General features: G+C 37.7%; 1 protein-coding gene across 6 annotated transcripts in view; it reads left to right on the top strand.

Moving 5' to 3' along the window:
* The window catches only part of FRMPD4 (FERM and PDZ domain containing 4), a 725245-nt gene extending 717458 nt beyond the window's left edge, over window positions 1–7787 (top strand). For 5 of the 6 annotated variants that reach the window (XM_074300005.1, XM_074300003.1, XM_074300004.1 and 2 more), the window contains 3 exons: window positions 692–1753; window positions 2159–3445; window positions 5892–7787. In XM_074300005.1, coding sequence (XP_074156106.1) covers window positions 692–1753; window positions 2159–3445; window positions 5892–7234 — 3692 coding nt within the window. In that variant the 3' untranslated portion in view covers window positions 7235–7787. Of the gene's footprint in view, window positions 1–691; window positions 1754–2158; window positions 3446–5886 lie in introns of all 6 variants that reach the window. The other variant, XM_074300008.1, reaches the window with a different exon arrangement.
* Window positions 7788–16736: the final 8949 nt, after the last annotated feature.

The raw sequence follows: 16736 nt of genomic DNA, 5'->3' as shown, positions 1-16736 counted from the left end.
ACTGCATGTCTTAGGTCAATATCATCTTGAGAAGTAATAATCTACCTAATTTTCTTACACTGTTTCTTATAATGGTCCATAAGTATCACCAGAATTTTTCATAAAATGTATTTTGAACTTAAAATTTGAACATACAGCTATTCTTGAAGTTTTCTCTCTTAATCACTTTTGAAGGAGAAAAGTCCTAACTTTCTTAGTCTTAGAAGACAGCATAGAGTAAATAGACTTTTTCTGGAGTTGCAATATCATTTTGTAACTTTTTTAGAATACCATGACTAAATGTTTTAAAACTACATTGTGATTTTCAAGGCTATAGTCACTTAGGCATAAATAATATCACTTTCTGGTAATTGAGGGCTCAATTATATTCCAGCAGTTTCCCTACTTCCACACTGCAGCATCATATGTAGCACATTGAGCTAGTCATATTAAAATCATATCTTTTGAGCAAGTCAATCTAAATCTTTAACCAAATTTTTAGCCAAAATATTTAATCTTTAATTTAATTTAATAAACCAAATCTTTAATCAAATCTTTAACCAAAAGGTCTTTAGCTATGTCTATATGCATATATAAAATGCTTGGCTAATCAAACATACATACACTGAATAAATTTGATTAGGAAGCTTTCAACAGTCATCATAGAAAATAGTATATTCTATAACGTGTCTTTGTGTGGATCTTTTTTTAGGTCCTGAAACTAAAGGAAAGCATAATCTCCTTGGCTCTGATTGGAACTGTGTACCGCAAATGACCACTTTCATTGCTGATGGGGAACAAGAGCCACAAATAACATATATAGACTCAAAACATAAGAATGTTGATATTGCCGATGATACCTTATGTCCAAAAGACCACAGGCATCTGTACATAGAAAATACCTATAATACAGATGACCTTAATCATCACCTGACCAAACAAGGTGACTCCACCTGTGAAATGGAAAGCAGGGGCCTTGCTCAGCAATCTTTGCTGTCACTTTCAGGTCTAGAGACTAATAAAAAAGCACAGGATTCTCCCAGGAGTGCTAAAGTATCCTTTATTTTTGGAGAAATTGCCTTGGATGATATTAACCCCAAAAACCTTGGTTATGAAAGACTATTGGATGAGAGTCCAGAAATGCTGGAAAAGCAAAGAGCTCTTTACATGAGCAATGCCAATGATATTAAAGGTTTGGACTTCTCTCCAGATGCCGAAAGCATACAGTTTGTGACAAATTCTGTTTATGCAAATATTGGCGATGGAAAGAACTTTGAAGCTGCTGAAGGCATCGAAGAGCCTTTGCTCCATGAGATCTGTTACTCAGAAAACACAGATGATGCTGAGGATGAAGATGAAGTGAGTTGTGAGGAAGATCTTGTGGTTGGAGAAATAAATAGGCCTGCCATTCTTAACTTGTCTGGGTCTAGCGATGACATCATTGACCTCACATCCCTTCCTCCTCCTGAAGGTGATGATAATGAGGATGACTTCTTGTTACACTCCTTGAACATGGCCATTGCCGCACCTCCACCTGGCTTCAGGGACAGCTCTGATGAAGAGGATTCTCAACACCAATCAATCCAGTTTAGGGAAGAAAAGGAACAGGCTGGCAGCCTGCAAAATGATGAAATTCCTGTGTCCCTCATTGATGCTGTTCCTACCAACTCTGAAGGAAAGTGTGAGAAGGGGCTAGATGATGCTGTAGTCTCCACTCTACAGGCCTTAGAGGCTTTAGCAGCATCAGAGGAACAGCAGACAAATGACAATTCAGGTTCTTTCATGATTGTTACATTCATTCAATGATAATCATACCATTTCATCCCTGCAAGCCATTTGCCCTTGGAAGTATTCATCCCTGTTATGTTGTATATCCTCATTGACGCATGTCCCATTTCATAGTACTGTGATGGACCTACTGTTACAGGGTCTTTTTTGTTTCTGTTTTTGTTATTGTTATTGTTGAAAGTTTTTTTTTCAGTGTTTTGTTTTTGTTTTTGTTTTTTTTTAACATGTGGCACTTTCCCCTTTATTGCACAATTGTGCAATAAAGTCAGAATCCTTTTTTTTTAAGGAAAAAGAATATGTATTTTTATAAGAAATTAATCCCATTTTCTTACATGTATTCAAGTGCCTGCAATACCTTCATTAATTGGCTCTTGTTTTTTATGGTATACAGGTGTAGCAATCTTGCGAGCTTATAGTCCTGAGTCTTCTTCAGATTCAGGTAATGAAACTAATTCTTCGGAAATGACTGAGAGTTCTGAACTGGCCACAGCACAGAAGCAGTCAGAAAACTCTACTCGCATGTTCTTGGCCACTAGTGAAGGCTACCATCCCCTTGTGGAAGAACAGACGGAATTCCCCATCTCCAAAACCCCCTCGGGAAGTTTGCCTGCAAAGTCTTCCCAGGCCCTGGCTGCTCGACCAGCAGCCGAGCTGCAGTCCAAAGTTGTGCCTTCAAAGCAGATTCTTCCCTCAGATAACATGGAGATGGAACCAGAAACCATGGAGACCAAGTCGGTCACAGACTATTTCAGCAAATTGCACATGGGGTCGATGGTGTATTCTTGCACCAGCAAAAGGAAAGGCAAACTGGCTGATGGGGAGGGAAAATCAGCCCCTGAAGGGACAGTAACAGGAAAAAAGCAGCAGGGACCTAAAAAAGCAGAGATGGAAGAAAATGCCAAAGGTAAATTTGGTACACTGGCATCACGAGACAGTCCACGACTAAGCACTTTTAACCTGGAGAGGACTGCCTTTCGAAAGGAAAGCCAAAGATGGTATGCAGCTGCTGATGGTGGAGCAGCTGAAAAATCTGGACCAGAGTTGGAGACTGGGAAGGCCTTTCAAAGAATGTCTGGCCTTGGGACAATGGAAACCGAGTGCAAGGATGAAGGAGATCCTGAAGGGGACAACAGTGGTGCTCCCAAACTCGGCCAAGGTGAAAGCTTTCTGCCTGACATGACTTGTGTATCCTCGGCCAAAGACATAAACCATCATGAGGATGCCGATCTGTCTGCTGATGACCATCCTTCCAAGCTTCCTGAAGCTGAGCAGGGAGTAGCTCGCCTTTGTGACTATCATTTGGCCAAGCGTATGTCATCTTTGCAAAGTGAAGGACATTTTTCTCTGCAAAGCTCCCAATGCTCTTCTGTGGATGCTGGGTGTAGCACAGGGAGCAGTAGCACTTGCCCTACACCTGTGGAATCTCCCCTCTGCACCTCAGAAGGGAAGCACATAATTTCTGATGCCTCAGGGAAGGGTATGAGTTACATTTCTGCAGATGAAAGACCTGCTGGGCTTCCCAATCCGGGGGCCACTTTTAAAGAATTGCACCAACAGACTGACCCCATGTGTCACCGGATGACAGTGCCTATTATGCATTCAGCTGTTAATGCTGAGCCACTGTTTGGCACTTTGAGAGATGGATGTCATCGGCTGCCCAAGATTAAAGAAACCACAGGTACAGCACCAGAGAAGTGATGGTTTTGATTCCTTAGGGTAACATAAGCCAGGGATGTGTAAAGAGAATTCACCATAAACTTGAAAATGAAAAAGTGACTTAAGGAGAGGTGCAAAAGATAAAGGCAGGCAACCAATTTAAATATCAACCTTATAAAGCCTGAACCTTAATAATCTTTTAGATCACTAAATTAAAAGCCGTTTTAAAATTACATTTACTGTTCACATTTATATTGCCTGTACACTTTTAGAATTTAATTGAAAACAGTGAATCACTTTTATGTCCAAATACTAAATGTGGGCTTTTATTTCTACATAATTTGCATGACTTAGGAGTCACAAATTCAGTTCACCCTACTGTACATAAAGAACATAGTCATTCGGCCTTATCCTCTTTGGACCTCTATTAATTATGTTATTATCAGGGAAAGAAAAAGAATGATTATTGAGATTTAGAAAGACATCACATAGTTTATTCTTTTGCCTTCTGATCAGGCCAAAATGCCCTAGATTTTCCCAGAAAACCGCAATTTAAAATATTCTGTCCCACACTCACTATAAACTCCCAAAATGTCCCAAGAATTATAGTATTTCAGCAAATAACTGAATAAGTAAGGCAATAAGTGTTACAATAAAAATATACTTCATTTCCAAAAGACTGGAAGTCACAAAAGTAGGCTGAAGAAAACTCAGTTGGTTATAGCTCTAGAGATTATCATAAATCAAGTAACTGTAGTGTTTCTCCTACATGTAACAGAAGTACAGCAGTAGAATTGTCCTCTGACTCTCTCCAATGACAAAAGCTCACAAACACTATCATATCTGTGTGGTTATGGCAGCAAAGTAAAATTGATTGGTAATTTTAGTTTGGAATCCATGATCATCCTCATTATACTTAAACCACACCAGGCACACTGGTGTACATAATGTTTTTAAAGACTTCCAGAAAAGGATTCCATAGTATCCTTTTCCAGTATCCAAAGAACATCAGTGACAGAAAGATAATCTTTATAGTTAATGTAACTCTTGCCAAATTGTTATGCCTTTTAATCCAATGCATGGGCCAAGTGAATTCACAGTAAGTGAATTCTTTCAAGAGTGTCAAAGTGCATTTCAACTAGATGTGTCCCGTCCCGCGAGACTCAGTCATTCGTGGGGAATCGAGGAGGATCCAGCCTGGGGGAGAATGGGCGAGAAAGAAGAGGGAGACCAAGCAGATCTTGTCAAGGTCTCATTTATTGATGGAAACAGCTCAAGTTATATAGGGTAGAGCTAGGTGCAATACATGAGGACAAAGCTGGGAGGGGAAAAGGGGGCAGGGGAGAGTAAAGTTATGTGCTACCTGCGAGAAAGGGTATGGGGGGGGGGGACTGCAGGAAGGAGCAGACATTCCAGGAGGAGGAGGGGAAGAGCATCCTGTGGTTACAATTCTTATCTGAGTCTAGGGTCGTTAAGCCCTGAGACATCTCTGTGGTTAATACAATACCATGGCTATGTGTTTACAAGTGTGGGGGTCGTTCGCTTCTCTAGCCACCTGGTCGCCATCTAATGCTAGAGGCAAAGTTTATGGTCTGGTAATATTCCATGACTATAGTTCCCGTCACCGACATAGATGAATGATCATTCTCTACATAGCATGTGTTGCTTAAAGGTGTTGTTTAATCTTAATAGTTAAACCAAATACCCACCTATTAACAGCAACTTAATTCATGAAGCTGTCATTATCTCTTTAGAGCAGATTATGCTACTCAGTTTAATGAATAAACCAGTTGTCTTTGGATTGACAATTTTCAATATTCCTTCATTATATCAGGCATTGATTGCCTCCACTTAAAATTGACTCTCATGTGGGAATTCTTTGTGGAGCTGATCCTGAGCTCTACAAAGTTATGCTTGTTAGGAAGTCATAGGATGAGGCCAAACAGAAAGAACTGAAGATATGAGATGAGCAAAGGATCAGTTGTCTATTGTATAAAAACTAGCTAACTAAGCAGGAAGAGAATCATCCCCAGAAGAGTGGCAATAAGGAGATGATTTGTGGAAAGGGAGAAGCAATTGATGAAACTGCCTACCTTAGACAGACATGAAGAGATCTTCAAAATATAGGATGGGCAAGAGATTGGGTGTACATTGAATAAAGACCCACATACTTAAGCATGCAGGACTTCATCATCAGAAGATTGACAACCAGATGATGATTTTGGGGGGCTGGGGGAGTGAAGGGGGAGAAGGAACTCAAGGAACCATCCTTGGAGAGATCATGATCTTATAAAATCACAAATCTATGTTAATGCTGGTATGGTATTTATTGAGAAACAAAGGAAATGGCATGAATTTCCCAAAACGTGCATGAAAAGGGGTTAGGTGGCCCCTAGACACTGAGGCAGAGATGATTGTCAGGGTGATGCTTAATGATTCTCTCTGTTTTCCTACTCCCCCTAGTGTAGCTTTCACAGAGCCTGGGAAGGGAAGACGAGGAGGCATGCCTTCAGCTTGTTCTCAACATCCTAAAGCTGATTCCATCATGCTACCATCCAACATTCACTCTGAATCAAAGGTGCCAAGTCCAAATCAAGACCCTAATGATTTTCCCAAAGCGAACCAGGCCTACGGAGTGGCAGTGAGATTGCGGCCGTGTGAGCTGAGGGGAGGGAGCCTCCGAATGCCACAGAACAGAAGGGTTCTGCGACGGAGCAGCAGTGTCATTTCGGGATCCCCGGGCTTGGAAACATTTCTGGAGAGGAAGAAGGCTGCTGTTGGCTTGAAGTGCTCCGGCATCCCCGAGGCGGCTGAGTCCAAACCGGAAAAAAGGGTAGAAATTCCCCTAGGCAAAAAGTTAACCAAAAGTTTCTCACAAAATTCCATGCATTTAGGCCCTGAAGGGAAAGAAAAGAGGAAATCTTCAGGGGCGCACAAGGACTCCAAGCTCTATAGAACGTTGCCTTTGCGGAAGCTGGAGGCCAGCAGCTGGAGATGCCGGGGACCCTTCAGCCATTGCTTCCTGAATCGAGGGCAAGATGAGGATGGGGATGACGAGGAGGAAAACGCCGAGGTCCGCCGCCGAGATTCCTGCCTCTATCAACCTGAACTGCCCCGTGAGCTGCCGGAACCAGCCAGCCAGTCCCTCCCTGCCGAAATCCAGAAGAAGGTAACGGTGGTGGGGGAGACGTCCAGAGTTCTCCAGGGCGGTGCGCAAGCCCCCGGCAGCCCGGCCTCGGACTCGGACCTGCACCCCTGTGAGCTGGCTTTTGAGGCCCGGATCGCGAGGATCAACACCCTCAAGGAGAGCAAGTACACGACGCCCAGCGGATTCCTCGCCGCCCAAAACGATGCCAACGAGCTGCTCTGCCTGGTCCGGTCCTGTGCCGGGAAGAGAGACGAGTCGTCGCCCAGAGCAGCCAAGCACGACCTGAAGCTCTCCCAGTACAAGCAGCTGCTGTCCATAGAGTCCAGACATCTGGGAAGTGCCTGCAGGAAAATGGCCGTGGCGGACAAGAGCCCGGAGGAGATGCTGGCGGCCGTGACCTCCAGCTTCCAAGTGCTCTGCTGCCTGACCGAGGCCTGCCTCCGGCTGGTCAAGGTCGTGAGCTCCGAAGCCCAGCGGCAGGAGATCGTGGCCAAGATAGACGAGGTGGTCATCAACTACATCTGCCTCCTGAGGGCCGCCGAGGTGGCCACGGGGAAGACGTCGGCGGATCCCAGCTTGCGACTCTTGGCCCGACACTCGACCACCATGGCTGCCATTGTAAGCACACTAACACGTTCTCTGAAGATGCTTTTAAATAAGTAGATAATAAAAGGTGTGAAAGTCACTTCATGAACGACCTTTGCAAAGCCATACATAAACTTTTATTTACTCTCTCTGTACTGATGATGAACAAGATGTTCTCTCTTCTTCTCTGTATATTTTGTTATTTTATATAAAAATAGGTATGAAAATCAAGTCACATTACTGAACATCAAACAAGTACTAATCAGCTGTATTCTGTTTATAGATTTCTCTCTCTATATGTAAAAGAAGTATATAAGAGGGTGGTGACTTTGACTATTTTTAATATAGTCTAAACAGGTCTATGATGTGAAATTTTAAATACCACAGTGTCAGAAGAAAAAGAAATGTGCCCTTTCTCCACCCCCACCCCCAGTTCTTCCAAGTTTATACTTGGGAGCCACAACATTCATATTTAGAAGCAGGAAATTGAATCATAATGTATATAAAATAGCAGTTAATGTTTTAAAATTATAATTTTTAAGCATTGGAAATAACAAAAAAAAGACATTTAAAAAACCCAAGAAGCTATTATAAATTATTAGAAAATATATAATAAATTGATTTTTGTTCATATTGCCTGGTTACTTGTTTATTTTCTAAGCACTAAAATTCCTTGGGAAACGATATTATTGATGTCTTCCATTATTTCTAATAGAAAACTCCATGGGGTAAGGATGGCTAGATGAATAATGACCTGGGTATAATTTCTCAAATATGAATTAGAAAGGAGGGGAAAAAGGACAGGAGGAAGGGAAGAAATGTTTCTACTCTATTAATTCATTTTCTCATGCTTTTTACAAATGGCATCTCAGAAGAAGACAGGTAGATTATTGAATAATCTATGGAAGCTGCTCCTAACTCTGAACATAAGTTTGGAAATGATTTGATTATGGAGAATAAGAGGACCAACATTACAAAAACTGAATTATTTGATAAGGGAAAAAAGATCTGCTTTATACAAAATGTCAAAACCTAAAAACTTACCCTAAAGACTTAGTTGCTTTTATTTCCACCTCAACTAATGTGCTTTTTCTCGATGAGAAATACTTCCACAAATAGCAAGTAGCATGAGTAGAAATTAATTAGTGACCATTAAGAATAAATGCAAATCCTGCAATCTAAATCATATCATGCACCAGAACCTTTGAATGGAAGTGCAAATTAACAAAAAGTTCATTAGCTTTGAAGTCAAAAAATTTGATTTGAATCCTGATCTATTATTTCCTGCCTGGAAGATCTTGGATTACTTTACATCTCAGGGCTTGTTTCCTCAGCTGTAAAATAGAAATGATAAATATTATTTCTAAGGTCTCTCCCAAAACTAAATTCTATTTCTAAACTAGATGCAGAGATAAAATCTTTATTTATTACTTGATCTTCATGGACATTATGATCATATTTTTCAAAACTATTATTTTATATAGAAGTAGATTTGAGATTCAAGAGTCACATTTACTGAATATTAAGCAAGTACTAATCAGATGTATTATATTCATAAAATATAGTACATATTCTGTAGTATACAGCTTAAGTTAGTCCAATGTAAATCTAATTGTAAGTCTAATATTCTTTCAGTTCTTCACTCATTCCCCAATTATTAGTTGCAAAATGAAAGTTTATTGTTGGATAGAAATCAGCTTACAGGGGATTGACTTCTATAGTGGCAGAGTTCTATTAAGGAAATGGAGTTTTGGCACTAAGAATGCTTTCTCAGTGGGCAGAAGGGTTCTGGAAGCTGGGTAAGCTACCTAGGGCTATCTGCAAAGACCTTAGTTGAGGGAAGCTGTTATACTGGTTATCTTAGTAGGGTTTGGGACAGCCCAAGTAGATTCTTGGTGGGAGGCTTCAAGAACCGAGGTTCCCAGGCTTGGGATCAGCCCTGATTTCCTATTGGAATTAACAACACTTCAAAGGGGTGCTTTTTGACCAGGATTTGTAATTGAATCACAGGCTCTGGCATCCTAGAAAGATAACTTATCTGGGGGGGGGGAGGGTAATGCCTTCCCCAGTAGGGGCTGAGACTCTGAAAGGGATCATAATTCAAAAGGAAATACAATTTCTTAAAGGGACCACAACTTACAATAAAGGAAACAGTTCCCTCCTGCTTCAAGTTGACACAGCTTAACTTTTCAAAATATTATTAAATTCTGAACTTTCTTTATTGGCCTAGAAAATTAAAAATGATTTTCTCTCCCAACAGCTGTCTACAACAAAAAAGAACAATTAATGTGGAGTCAGAAGATCTGGAGTCAAATTCCACTTATGCTACTTCCCATCAGCTATTTGAGAATAGCTCCTCTCCAAGCCTCAGTTTCCTCATCTATAAAATTAGAGTTTGCCTTTATTCATTTCTAACTTCCCTTCCAGATTTACATACACTTCCTAGTGTCATAAAGTCATTATGTCATCATAAAGTATAATCTTAATTTATTTCGTATTCTCTTCTTAGGCATCTGAAATATTCAGAAAATAGTTTGAAGTCCATAGTAGTCATAACTTATATTTATATAGCACTCATCTTCCTGAGATCAAATTCAATCTCAGATATGTATTGACTGTGTGATCCTAAGCAAGTCACTTAACCCTGTTTGCCTCTGTTTCCTCATCTGTAAAATGAATTGGAGAAGGAAATACCAAACTATTCCAATCTCTTTGCCAAGAAAACTCCAAATGAGGTCACAAAGAGTAGGGTGCTGAACAATTATACACACTTCTATATGTATTATGTTTATCAATAGTTAATGCAAGGATTATTATTACAAATAATAAAATTGAAAGACTAAGTGACTTGTATCTAAAGGCACACAGCCAATGAGTTTCAAGCCAATACTTGAATCTAGGTCATTTAACTCCAGGTATAGGTACACTCACTCCACCACCAACAGCCTAACATTATATAACCTCTTGAACTAGAGACTTATACTGTCTCATACAAGAAATAATTCTATATAAGAACTAGCTGAAAACACTATGGGATGTTTGACCTAGAGAAGAAAAGAAATAGAGGGAATACAGTGGCTTTCAAATATTTGAAATGTTTCATGTGGAAATGGGATTAGACAAAAATAACCCCTAGAAGGCAACTGAACTCAGATTAAAGGCATTGACTTATCATGATCCCAAAGGACAATTGATGAAATACACTTTCTTCTTCTTGATATGATAGTGCGGGGGAGTGAGGAGTAAGGAGGGAGAATTTGGGCACAGGTTTCTTACACTATCAGCTTCAGCAACTAAACTTTTTTACACAGGAGAATTTTATGGGGGTAGCAAATTTAGAAATTGTAATTGGAAAAACAAAAGGCAATAATAAAAGAGTTTTTGAGATTGTTTAGATTTTTCTATTTAGTTACAGAGGACAGAACTAAGATCAGAAGATGGAAATCATAGAGAGGCATTGCTTGCAACTCTGCAATTCTATGTATGTAGCTGGCAGATAGTTGGAGTAGTGAATACAGTGCTGAGCTTGAATTCAGGAAAACCTGAGTTTCAATCCTGATTCAGAGCCTTAGCTAGGCAAATCACTTAACTTATCTCAGTTTTGTTACTTATAAAATGGGAATTAAAATAGTAATTCCTCCCTCACAGAGTTGTTATGAAGATCAAATAAATTTATATTTGTAATGCATTTTGTAAGCCTAAAATCTGGGCAGCAAGAAGACAGAGCACTGGGCCTGAAATTAGAAAAACTAATCTATCTGAGTTCAAATCTGGCTTCTTGAACCCTATTTTTCTTAGCTTTCTCACCTGAAAAGTCATCTGGAGAAGAAAATAGCATACCATTCCAGAATCTTTGCCAAAAAAATCCCAAATGGTGTCACAAAAAGTCAGATACAAATGAAACAACAAATAACAATTAAAAAAAAAACTAATTGGCAAACCTTAAAGCACTATATAAATATTTATTATTTGTATCATTTACATCCCATCTTTGTTAATTATTAGCTTTGTGATTCTGAGCAAGTTGCTTGTAAAGGAATTTTCATACCTGAGAGTATTTTGCAAACTTAAAAACATATTAGTTATTATCAGCTTTGTTACTTATTATCATTGTGACTTTGTAAATTATATAACCTCTGATTCAGTTATTATTATTATTTGGTTTTCCCCAATGGTGTCATGATAATCTATTTAATTTTCTATAAGACCAGGAAATTTTATTAATCTACAATTTGGATTTTAAAAATATTTGTATCCTGATTTAGAAAATATTTATTTCATAATTTTCAAGGATAACCTTTACTTAAAGTAGATTAAAATTTTATAATCATTCTTTAGGATTCTCTCTCTTCATATATGTGTGTATATATACATATTATATATGTATGTCAATTAACAGTAAGTATGTCAAGTTTAGTACATTTATCCATACATTGAAAGTATTTGAAGGTGCTTGAAAAATAATATTTTAAATTATTTTAATACCTCATCTTACTCATATTATCAATTTGCTTGATCTGTTAAGAAAGTATTTGCTAAGCAAAGTCCTTCTACACAGATGATTCTAGCCATGACATATCAACCAAGTTTCATTCCTGTATCTTTAAAAGCTTTTTTTGATATTTCCTCCTTATTATCTAGCAATATCCTGAGATTTAATTCATCACAGAATCATAAGCATTAAAGGTAAAAAAAAAAAAAAAAAAAAATCCTCAAGAAAGTATCTGGCTCAACCCTTTTCTTTCTTATTTGGGCAACTTCTCTGAGGCCCAAAGAAGTTAATTTTCTCCCCACAAGTTGAATCCCATTTCCTTTGACCTTTCCCTCATTGGCACCACTAGACACTCAGCTTGAGGAACCATTGAGGTATCTTTGATTCTTCAACTCCTCCCCCTTCACCACATACTTTCAGTGATTTACTAAGTGCTAGATTTGTATAGTGCCCTAAAGTTAATAAAATGCTTTCCTCACAATAATTGGATAATATACAAGTATGTCATTCTTTCACATACATATTATATAACTTTATGCTTGTATGCATATATAAACAAAAACTAGATAGAGGAGTGGATGGATTGGAGGACAGATGACAAATACTATCCCTATTTTTCAGATAAGTAAAATAAGTCCCAGTAAGTTAAGCAACTTGTTTCTATAGAGCCCTAAAGTTAACAAAATGCTCTCTTCACAATAATTCTATAAATTACGTCATTCTTGTACATACATTATAAACATATATACATACATTATGTACATATATAAACACACAAGAAGTAGATGGGGGCAAGAGAGAAAAAGAGAGACAAAGAGTGAGATTACAAGTATTATCCCCATTTTTCAGATAAGCAAAATTAATCTCAGTGAGGTTAAACAATTTGGTCATGGTGACATAGCTAGAAACTATCAGAATCTGAATTTAAATCCAATTTTCTCCATCTCAAAAAGCAAAACTCTTTTCATTATGCAATGCTATTTTTTAAATCTTTGAAATTCCTCTAATATCTATCCTTTTTTTCTCTATTCCCACTGTTGTCATCCTAATTCAGGTACTTATCACCCTACTTGTAATCACAGCAAGATATTCTTTTCTAAATCATCAGATTTTAGGAAAGACAGTGACAAACTGAAACACATATAGGAAGACAATCAGAATGATGAGTGGATTTGAAACTGTCCCAAACAAAGATTGGCTGAAAGAATGAAAAATATTTATCTTGGGGAAGAGAAGACTTAAGGGACAGATGACCTTTTGTTTCAAAAGCTGACATAGAGAAGAATCAGAGCCATGCTATCTGCTACCTTTGTGTCCTTGGTTAAGCCACTTACCCATTCTGACTTGTAGTTTTCTTCTCTAGAAGGTGAGGAGCTTGGACTAAATGGTTCTTTCTCAAAGTCTGTGATCCCATTAGGTTCAAGAACCTAAGAGTAAAAGGTGGAACTTTCAGAGTCAGATTTTTCTGCATAAGAAAAACTCATAAACATTAGTGTTGTCCAAAAATGAAAGAGACTGCCATGGAAGCAAGAGAGTTCCTCAACAATGGAGATCTGAAAGTAGAGCTAGGACAATAACTCTCAGGGATTTCTTAGAGCATATTCTTGTTCACTACAGGTTGGACAAGAAGACTTCCCTTTGACTCTTAGATTGTTGGAGTATGCTACTAAGTTTCTTACCTTATATCTTCTGTTTTTCCCCCAACCCATCCTCAAAACTCTGCTTAATATCCTTCAACGATTTCCCATTAATTCCCAATTTTTCACCCTGTAATTACAAATGTTCTCCAATTTCTTTCTCCAGCTCTTTACCATTACATCTGACCACAAACCTTCTACTGCCACAACGTTGCTTCACAGTATCTTAAGTGCCATACTTATTACCTTTTCTAATTCAATTCAACAAATGTATCTGTATCTTTAAAAGCTTTTTTTGATATTTCCTCCTTATTATCTAGCAATAAGCCTTTCATGCTTTTATTGACTATTTGTTGAAGTGATCCATTGAGTGGTTGATGCTATTCTCATCACTCTACCCAATTCCTACTTTCCCTTATCTTGAGATAAACCTCTTTCATGAAGCACAGGATTACATCCGTAGCTATCTCTCTGAACATAGCTGAATACCCTAACATCTGTTTGGGCATATAATACATCTTACTTTATATTATTATTATTTAAAAGATTTGTTGTCTATGTTTTTTCTACCCAGGAGAATAGGAGTTATGCATCTTATTTTTGGTCCTCCACAGCACCTAACAGTGCTGGGCATAATGTAATTATTTACATCCAAACTGAAGACATTTTCCATTAATGTGGCTGCTTCCATAATGAGCTTGTAGTTTCATCTCACACCATTTCTTTGCATGCAAAATCCAGTGAAATTTCTCTCCAAATTACAAGACCACACAAGGTAGGGATAGCATATATAATGACTCAGCCATGCACCAGAGAATTTTTCTGCAAGCAAACAATGCCCTAAAGAATCTGTCCAGGGAATACTATGCTACATAGTATTCTTACATAATGAGAAATACCCAGCATAGTTCAGATCTCCCTTGTTGCCTATTTTTACTTGAATAGATTTTTTTTTAAAGACTGATGAGAAGCTATTATTTAACTTCACTAATAGAGACTTTGACTTTATGGATTTTGTTAGCTATATGAAATTTGGAGTTTCAAATGAGAAATGGAAATTTTAGTGGCCCAATATGAAAGACATCATGCAAATAAATCTGATATTTAACAAATGTGCTAACAGATTTCATAATAAAATTATGAGTAATATGAGTAAACCTTCATGATGGATCATCAGTAAATATCAATCAAGCATTGTCAGACTAAATACCCTTATCAGGGTTGATTTTTCTTCTATGAAATGATTGATAATATGTTTAATATTTTAGCTTTCTAAAAACTTATTAAATAGGGAATTATAATCCTCTTAGATTTGTTCATTTGATTTTTTTAAATCTGTTCATTGATGATTCCTAATTTTATACCCGCAATGACTACTCAAAAGGTCTCAGAGAAATTGAATGGTGAGATCAGAACACTACTAGCCAAGTAATGGTCATATGTGTTTGTTCCATGGGACCTGAGGTCCAGTATTTACAGAGTTTGGATATAGTTATTAACTTTTATAACTAATCATCTCTTTCTGTGGGCCCACATCTTCAAGTTCCAGTTTCAGTTACTATTCAGGCCTAAGAGAGGGTGTACTGACATGACAGGAAGATGACTTAAGTATAAAGCTATAATGTACAGATAGATTGCAACAGTACATTAGGCTTTTTGTTGTAAGTAAAATCAAATAAATAATGTAGTTATGCTAGTCTTCCAAAGAAGTACTGACCCTCGAGCCTCAGAATCCTGGAGAAATCAGACTGTGCCAGTAAAATAACCTTTGTGAGAATTTTAGTGACAATAAAAATTGAAATTATGAGCACCAGCAATTGTTCAATTTGTATTTTTTTCCTTAGGAAAGACTACCTACTTTTTTTTTTTTTTTTTTTGCCTGTGGTTCAGTTTCATATATTTCAACACACCCATTGTGAAAACCCTTGAAAACTCTCTATAAAATACTCAGAGTGGGTCCCTCTATTTTATTCTTCTTAACTTTATAAATCTTCTTTTGGCGTTTTAAATTTGACATGTCAGAATTTCATCTCAGCGGCCACATAGTCTAATGTTTATCTGAGCAAGAATCCTATCTACAATTTCTCCAACCGATTCTGTATAGCCTCAGTTAAATAACTAAATCTCAGGAGCCTTAGTTGCCCCTTTTGTAAAATGAGGGTAAAATAATTGTTTTTTCTCTATGCTTCCTTCCAGCCCTAAATCTATGAATTGGTTATTCAGCTTCTGCTTAGGACCCCTTAGTAAGGAAGAACTCACTATCTTCCAAGACAACCCAACTGACTTTGGAATAACTTTCATTTTTAGGATATTTTGTTTCCTCAAATCAAATCTAAACTCTCCTCTTGGCAAATTCCACTCATTTCTACACTGCCTTTTGGCTCAAGTAGAACAAGTCCTCTTCCGCATGATAAGCCATCACACACTGGAAGAAAGTTATTATCTGACCATATATCCCAATCTATCAATTTCGCCATCTCAGCTCCTATAAATGATTCTCTCATGGTCCTTCACCAATGTTGCTGCCCCTTTACATTCTCTATTTTATCAACGTCCTTCCTAAAATGAACACGAAAAACTTGACAGAATTCTCCATAGATAATATGTATAAGGCAGAGTACAATGATACCATAAACTTCCTAGTTCTAAACTACAATAGGTATTTTTTTTTTTTTTTTTACTGTATATCAGAAGACCATAGCTAGGAGACATCAGAGTGCATAGCACTGGGTCTGGATTCATCTTCCTGAATTCAAATGCAGACTCAGACATTAGCTGTGTGACCCTGGACAAGTCAATTAATCCAGTTTATCTCAGTTTCCTCATCTCTAAAATAATCTAAAAAAGGAAATGGCAAACTATTCCAATATCTTTGCAAAGAGAACCCCAAATGGGGTCACAAAGAGTTAGATATAACAACATGACCAAACAATAAAGATTTTATTCACTTTATTCTACAACTTAGTTTGTAGTCCACATCTTTTTCTTCATGCAAATTATTATCTAGCTATATCTCCCCATCTTAGATATTGATTTCTTGAAACCAAATATAAGGTTTTATATTTAATCCTTTAGAATTTTATATCATTTTATTTAAACCAATATCATAGCCTTTTAAGTTCTTAATCAGTCATTTTCAGTCATATATGACTCTTCTTGTCCCCATTTGGGGTTTTCTTGGCAACCACTAGAGTGGTTTGTCATTTCCTTCTCCAAATTATTTTACAAATAAGGAAGCTGAGGTAGAGTTAAGTGACTTGTCCAGGATCACACAGACCTGGAGGTCAGATTTTGAACTCAAGAAAATGAGTCTTTCTGACTCCAGATCAACCCTGTACTGTATCCACTGTACCACCTGGAGACACATGCTCTTTTTACCTGTGTTACCTATTTCTCCTAGCTTAAATATTGAAATAGTACAGGGCTCTGGGGGATTCTTTTAGTGACCTCC

Source organism: Sminthopsis crassicaudata, chromosome 3 (genome assembly GCF_048593235.1).
Source record: "Sminthopsis crassicaudata isolate SCR6 chromosome 3, ASM4859323v1, whole genome shotgun sequence".
NCBI lineage: Eukaryota > Metazoa > Chordata > Mammalia > Dasyuromorphia > Dasyuridae > Sminthopsis > Sminthopsis crassicaudata.
This window is presented reverse-complemented; position numbering and strand designations above follow the sequence as displayed.